We start from the raw sequence: 8072 nt of genomic DNA on the forward strand, positions 1-8072 counted from the left end.
TCTGTCCCGCCAAAACCTACTAATTTGGTGGTGTGGGTTTGGCGAATTTTTTTAATTTGACAGGCTCTAAATCCTAGCGGATCGGACAAACAAATTCTAGCGGATCGGACAAACAAATTCGACCCGTTTTGTCACCTCTATGCGTATGAAAGACACAGTTGTTTTAATTATTATTTTAGTATTGTTACCATTATTAAAAAATTGTGGTAAGTTTAACAAGTGTATAAAACACTAAAACTCTTAATAACCATTTTAAGTTTTTAACTGAACCTATTGGTCTCTACTCTATCACAATTATGAGACAACCAACTCTCATAAATACTTGGTTGGTTTCTACATTTGATTCCTAGCTACCTACAATATCTCAATCTCATAAATGAAAATTGTTTTGTCTATTTCGATTATCTTAGCCTTATAGTACTCTAATAGGATTAGCCTTGGCGCAATAGAGTTAGGTCACCTAATTCGCTGAGAAATAATTAAGAGAAAAATATAAGGAATCCATTTCTAATTTAGAAATACTAAATTCGCATTAAATTGGAATTTGAATGAATTTAATTTTATAAAATTGATTTTGGATAGAGGTAAGTTTGTGTCAACATGATTTATGTTCGCCAATTTTATATCAAAATTGATTTTGATAAAATAAATATTATTTGGATAATATTAGTTAAAATCACTTTTAGATAGATAATTACTTAAAAGGACATGATATTAAATTATAATGTTATTTTTTTTTATACTTTTTTCTTATATGTTTTTTAATTCTGAGCTGAATTTTGCAGAAAATTGGATACAACGAGGTTATCTACACTGTTGATCTCAAGAAAGGAGAGGTCACCAAAGGTTTGCTTCTTCATTCTCTTTCAATTTCAATTTTAAATTCTAAATTCTAAATCCCCGCTTTTTTGCTTGCACCTTTTCAAATTAATTATGCTTAATGTTGTTAGGATTGTGAGAAAGCATGTATTTTTTGGATCATTCAATTCAGTTTAGGAGATATCCATTTCATGAATCTCTCAAATTGAGTCTGCATATTGTGGAATGTTCAATGTGTTGTTTTTATATAGAGTTAAGTAATTGACAAACTAAATGTTTGTAAGGCAAGTTATGTTGACCTTTCTCAAGGTAAGGAGATATTAGTATATTGCACATGGTACTCTTATTTCTTTTGCCTACAAAAAATGATTGGAAGTGCTACTTCATTCCCTAACTTTGCTATTAATTCTAAATAAAGAAAATTTTGAATTTTCTATTTGTTTAGTTTTCAGAAAATAACATTTATATTTAAATCATTACTCTTTGCCTACATTGACCAAGTATCGAGTGTATAAGAGGTTAGTGTATGCATTTGTAGAATTACCAGCCTTTGATGAAAAGATTCATTCTGTTCAAAAAAGAGGAGGTAGAAACAATAAGAATCATCACTGGAGTTGAGAACAATGTTTTATCCAATATCCCCTAATTTAATTTAACGGGCGACTAGTGTAATTTACCCTACCCTTGAGATAGATAGATAGCTTAGGCAAATGCTATGAGTCCATGACACTATTTGATTCATGTAGTCGGCTCCATTGGACATACTAACAAAGTGGATGTTGCATCTCAATCTTTTGCTTGCTGTTTGTTGTTGCTATATATTATGAGACAATACTTCCAATTGATGGTATTTTAGATTATACAAGGTTGTCCCGAATTATAGATTGTTAGATACTTATCTAGGGTTGTCACTTCTTGGTACTTCATTGAATTAGTGTATCTGGATACAAATTTTAAGAGACATATCAATCCAAGATGTACCAAGAAGTGATGAATTGGATAAAAGTGAGTGGAAGGAATGATTAATCAACAACTGGGAAATTTCTCTAAGAATTGTTTTTTGTTTTTTACTGCCGCACTTAATATTTTTTTTGCAATTTTTTGAGTTATATGGAAGGAATATCCAGTGCTATAATGTATGATTTATGTGGGGTGTGTGTATATTTTCAGGGCCATACGAGGGAGGAAAGCCTGATGCAACATTTTCATTTAAGGATGAGGACTTTGTTAAGGTCGCTTTAGGGAAGATGAATCCACAGCTTGCATTCATGAGGTTTGACCTGTTAATGGATTTTGTTTCTGTTTATTTCTCCAAATCTTGTTCGCCTTTCGTAGTTTCATTGTTGTTTACATATTCCTTTGTTCATTGATGCAGGGGCGCGATGAAGATTAAGGGAAGTTTGAGCGCTGCGCAGAAATTCACTCCGGATATCTTCCCGAAGCCTGCCAAGATGTGAGAAGCTGCTTGAATCATCATTTGGAAGCAATAAAAGAATATAGATAGCATCAAAATCTGAAAACTATGTCTCTAGTTCAATGCATGGATCATCATTCCTAAGGTTATAACAGGTGTTCCATGAGTGTAATAGAGTTATGAACTCTGAAGGATATTTACATAAGCTTTTTTGTTTTCTACCGTATTCAAATTCCAAATTAGTTCCATCATTTTCATTCTTTTCACTGTTATTAAGTATAAATAATTGGATCAATGCACCTCTAGTTAATTCTTGTTTTCTCGGTATTTTTGTATTATGTTTTGTCATTTGAATTCCTCTTTCTCTTTTTCCTTCCCCTTTACTTCTTTTGCATAGAGGTTTCAGAGGATCAATATTTAGCATTGTAACTTGTGTATAATTCAAGCCACTAATCAAAACTTTATAATTTTTCCGTGTGGGTGTAATTGATTCTAGCTAATTTAGTTTATCAGAAAAAAATAATGTGAACATTTTATTATCTGTAATAAATAATAAGACATAACAGAATTTTTCCTTGTGCCATAACATGTTTACAAATTAAATAGTCATTCCCCCATAGATTTAGAACCATATTATGCAATTTCACATCTGAAGAAACAGTGATGCATTATTGGAAGTATTGTGTTCCATCCATCATGTGAAATCATTGTTCCATTATCATATATTGTAGTTCTCAACTTCCTACAATATTGATTCTTTGTTGTTGGAAATGTTATTTACTTATGTTGAGTCACAAAACAAGATACAAATATTCAATTATGCATTGTCGCATTAGTAATATTCTTTGACCTAATCACTCACTAACTTAGAAAGTCCTTTATTGTTCTTGCGTCATTAAACTTTGTTTAATTTAGAGTTTTTCTTCCGCAATCTCTTAATTGAGTATGGAGAGACTATGAGGAGTCTGTGCCATTTGAGCTATAAAAGTTGGAAAAATAGGAGATTCGAACCCGCAACTTCTTAATTGAATATGGAAAGTCTGTGCCATTTGAACTATTACTCATTGGTGTATTTACATTGCTTTAGGGAGTACTAACATAAACATTTAAATTGTTTCAAAAAAAATAAATGAAATATTTTGATATTTAATAAATTTTTGTCTAGACCACTGTGCCACTGTGCGGAACATTAGATCCGGCCTATCAAGGTTGCACGGCATTCCCCAAGGGATGTTGTCAGCGGAACTGAGGCACTCTTGTGGCGAGTGGTCTCCGATGTCGTGGTTGATGATCGTCTATTTTTGTCTGCCAGCGAAGGATTGAAGCTCCATTTTGAAATTTACGATGATGATGATGATGATGATGATGCCGAAAAGAGTGGGTTCCTCTTGAAGAAAGTGTTTGGGTGAGATTATAAAAAACAATTTTCTGTAGTTTTCTTTATTCAAAAGATCATTTCAAAAAAAAAATTTATATTTAAATATTTCATGTGAAAAAAATATTTTTATCTATTAATTATATTTGTATATAATATAACAATATAAAAGTATTTTTTGTTTATTTATTATATAAAAAACATCTTTTTTTTTAAGAAAAAAAAATCTTTAAAAAAAATGTAAATTACACCTTCTCAAAAAAAATACTTTTTTGATTTTTCTAAAATTTTTATTTTTACTACTAAAAATTTGCTAAATACCCTAAAAAATAATTAAAAAAAAAATCTTTTTTTTTTTCAGTTAACAAACACTAACACTTCACTTCAAAACGCTTAACTTAAAATATCCAAGTAGAAAGGTATATCAACAGACATTAATTCAACATAAAGCGAAAAAAGAAGACAGGATTTGAACATTGCATTATACCTCAAGTGCCCTTCTATGCTTGTTGAATTTTCTCAAGTCTTTGATGACTCTACAAACATCCAATTTCTTGATCCATTTTCCTTTACTCTCCCACTGATTCAACACAGTAGAAGAATCCACTTCTGGCTTCTCAATCAACGATATCCTCTTGCATATAGCTTTCCACGCTTCAGCGGGTTTTCGCCTGTAACCCACGGTTTGGGCGTTGGACGCAGTGCACGTGACAGAGAGGGTGCGAGGACACGTGAGTTGCGCGTGAGGGAAGGTGGAAGAAGAAGGGTTGAAGACGGAGGGAAGTGTTGCCGAAGAATAAGAGAGGGAAGAGGAGAGAATGTGAGGAGTGTTAGGGTTTTTGAGAGACACAAAGTGTTGAAGGAGCATTTTCGATAATGCACAAATGGATTCGTTTCTTTTGTTTCAGATTTTGAGGCTTTGAAGATAGCAATACACCACTAAGGAAGGGGATGACGCTGCTCATAACAAATCCATTCAACCCATAGAACTCTTAAACATGGTCAAACTTTGCAAACTATAGACTGTTATTATTGTATTAACATAAAATTAATAAATTATATATTAAACTTTGTTTAATTTAGAGTTTTTCTTCCTAATTTCGATGAGGGAGTACTTAAATTGCTTTAGGAAGTACTAACATAAACATTTAAATTGTTTAAAAAAAAAATAGATGGGATATTTTGATATTTAATAAATTTTTGTCTGGACCACTGTGCCACTGTGCGGGACATTAGATCCGGCCTATCTCGACTCAGTAAAATTATAAATTGAAATTTGGTTAAAACTAAATATACACATGCTATTTCAGGAGTACGTAGAAAGTACGTGTTTTGCTCTTCTAACACACTTATTCTATAAAATTAAATAATTTCGTGCCAATTCAGATAGACACATAAATTTCTTCGCAAATCTCTCTAAACAAGCTAACTAAAGAGAACCTTATAGTCGGTTATCCACACAAAAATAAATACAAAAAATGTAAAAATACTTTTTGTTTATTATTAATTTTTTTTAAATAAAGTAATTTTAAATNTATAAAGAGTACTAAATTGTTAATAATTGATAAGATTAAAAGTCATTTATACATTTTCTGATTTACAATTTCAGTTATGAATGATAATATCAATCAAGAAATATGTTATTTAACTAATAATTTCTGAGTTTATACTTTGATAAGATCATAAGATTTTTGTTGATGATGTAGTTCCTTAAATTTGAATGACATTTTAAGATTTATATTATTAGACTATAATGATATTTTACTGTATTTATTTATATTTTATTTATTATTTAATTATAAAATGATTATTTTAATTGTACCACAGTTGTGTCTCTTACTTTTATCTTAATAAAATAATAAACTCCCGTTATACATACCGTAAGAAAGCTAATTAATATTTTCTCTTTTTTATATATTTTTTAAGTAGACATAATACGCGTCAATAATTTTGTGACTCAAATAAAATATTTATATATTTACATCTGTATTATATAATTCACCTTTAATAGTTAACTATTTTTGTTGTTTATATTTTTTTTTATTTGTAATATCAAATATTGAAAATAAATATTTTCCATTAATATTATAAAAATTGAGAGCCTTAATATATTTTACGTCATAGTTGACATTAGTTATAAATTTTCTTACTAAAAACAATAGCTACATATTAAAATTCAAATTCAACTTGAAAAAAAAATATAAATATAAATATAAAAACTAAAAAAAGGTCAACAAATAGTGGTAGTACAATTTTATTATCCGTCTAATATAATTGTCTCTTACTTTTATCTTAATAAAATAATAAACTCCCGTTATACATATTATAAGAAAGTTAATTAATATTTTCTCTTTCTTATATATTTTTTTAGTAGACACAATATGCGTCAATAATTTTGTGACTCAAATAAAATATTTATATATTTACATCTATACCGTATAATTCACCTTAAAATAATTTAGCATACTTGAAATGGAACATTTAACTGAAATTATTTCGAACTTTGTAACACAAGATGAAAAACAAAGTGCACATTGTCCATATAATCTGCTTTTTAAAAGATATAGTTTTCATGAGACAAAATATTTTACTCCGAAGATAATGGAAATTACGTATGGGGAAAGTAGTGTGTACAAGTTGAACTCTTGTACCTGATTTGTGCCGCAACATTGAAAATAAAGTATTGTCTCAACCATACTAGATTTGGATTTTGGTTTATGTAATTATTATTAATTCTTTGGATGATTCCAAATTATTCTGATCTCATCCTATCCATGTCATTTCATTATAATTTCATTACCTTATTCCATTTCCTTTTCTTTTTCCATCATTTTTTCCTATTCTTTTCTACTCATTTTGCTATGCTACGTTATCCTTATTACCCTATGATACACGGACACTAACACGAATACGGAACACGATACGACACAGAATACGTCGACACGCGAATTTTAAAATCTTATATGATATGGGAACACGCATACGTATAAAACATAAAGTATTTTTTAGATAAACTGTAATAATATTTTAATATTTTATTGATATTGAAATATAAATTAATTTTTTAAATTATTTTTAATGTCTTATTTTAATTATATCAAGTATTTAAAATATTTTTTGTTTTAATAAATAATAATGTATACTATATCTAAATTTATTTTAACAATATATATTAAGAATAACACCGGACACGCTGACACGTGATGGTATTTAGGTGTGTCCAAATGTGTCCGGAGAAGAATTTTTTATTTTTTATTGAGACACGATTTGGACACAGCAGACACGCGTGTCGAACGAGTGTCGTGTCCGAAATGTGTCCGACACGCGAACACGGCAACTCAGCAAAGTGTCCGTAATTCATAGTTATTACCTAATAATAAATTGCATCATAAATAACAAAATTGATAATAAATTATTCAGGAAAAAGAAAAACTATAGTAAAATTATTCATATGCAAAATATACTTAAATAATTCAGATAGAAATAATATTTTATATGTCACAGTTTTGCCTTAAGAATGATAGTCGCACACACTCACTCATCGTTTTGGCACACAAGACCTCACAGTTTTGCCTTTAACAATAAGAATGATAGTCGCACACATTCACTCATCAAAACGCGTCATGCTAGGGACTAAAAAGAGGTATCACACCCTTATAAAACATGTTTCGTTCCCCTCTCCAACCGATGTGGGACTTTACATTATATACTAAAAATGGTCTTGAATCCGAATCTAATCGTCCTACCTGCATCCAAACCTGGATATACATGTGAATGAGGTTGTAATATTTGGTACTAGATGTAACTTTCAAGCTACTATTTGCAATAAAATATTTGCAAACAAAATTATATCATGCTACCACACTAGAGGAATCAATGGATAAAAAGCTTTAAGTTATTTATGAACACAAATACTAAAATCCATCTGTAAGTTAATTACTAGCGTACAAGGTTAAAGATAGCGTATATATATAGAAAGGAACTTTAATTTGGTTCAAATACTAGCTTGGTGTGTAACTTTGACTCTACATATTTTTGTTTCATTCCCAAATCCCACAAATCATATCTTGTCTATCTTGGAATTTTCTAAAAAAAATGTAATCTCAGATGTGAATGTGATGACATACTTTTCTTTCTTTTACACTAAAACTATCTAAAACTAGTTATATCTATTTATAACTTTTTTTTTCCTTTTCAGGATTTTAGTCTCTTATTCTTTATCTCCACTAAATCAGCAATTTATATTTTAGTTATATGAATATTCAATATTGTTGATAATTAAACTAAAATTATCAACGGTCTATAATCAAATTGAAAAAAATGATTAAAATGTTTAATTATGCCAGTGTAGTTTAAGGGAGATAATATTAAATATGTAGACAAGCTTGTCATCATGGGTTATCAAATTGCGAAAAATTTGCCGTAGTTATCAAGTTGTTAGAAGATTATAAAAGTCTTAATGTA

At 29.4% G+C, this 8072-nt stretch overlaps 2 protein-coding genes across 2 annotated transcripts in view; both read left to right on the plus strand.

Annotated features, from left to right (window-relative positions):
- LOC107605674 (peroxisomal multifunctional enzyme type 2) lies at positions 786 to 2565 on the plus strand (the record flags this gene model as incomplete). Its single annotated transcript, XM_016307630.2, is given in 3 exon segments — positions 786 to 846; positions 1990 to 2092; positions 2195 to 2565. Coding segments are annotated over 3 exon segments (246 nt in total), but the record flags the coding sequence as incomplete, so codon positions are not given.
- LOC107647769 (alpha-amylase) overlaps positions 2571 to 8072 on the plus strand; it is an 8753-nt gene continuing 3251 nt past the window's right edge. Inside the window, exons 1-2 of the mRNA XM_021105351.1 lie at positions 2571 to 2625; positions 6482 to 6489. Coding sequence (XP_020961010.1) covers positions 2571 to 2625; positions 6482 to 6489 — 63 coding nt within the window. The remainder of the gene's footprint in view (positions 2626 to 6481; positions 6490 to 8072) is intronic.

This window comes from Arachis ipaensis, chromosome B06 (assembly GCF_000816755.2).
Source record: "Arachis ipaensis cultivar K30076 chromosome B06, Araip1.1, whole genome shotgun sequence".
Lineage (NCBI taxonomy): Eukaryota > Viridiplantae > Streptophyta > Magnoliopsida > Fabales > Fabaceae > Arachis > Arachis ipaensis.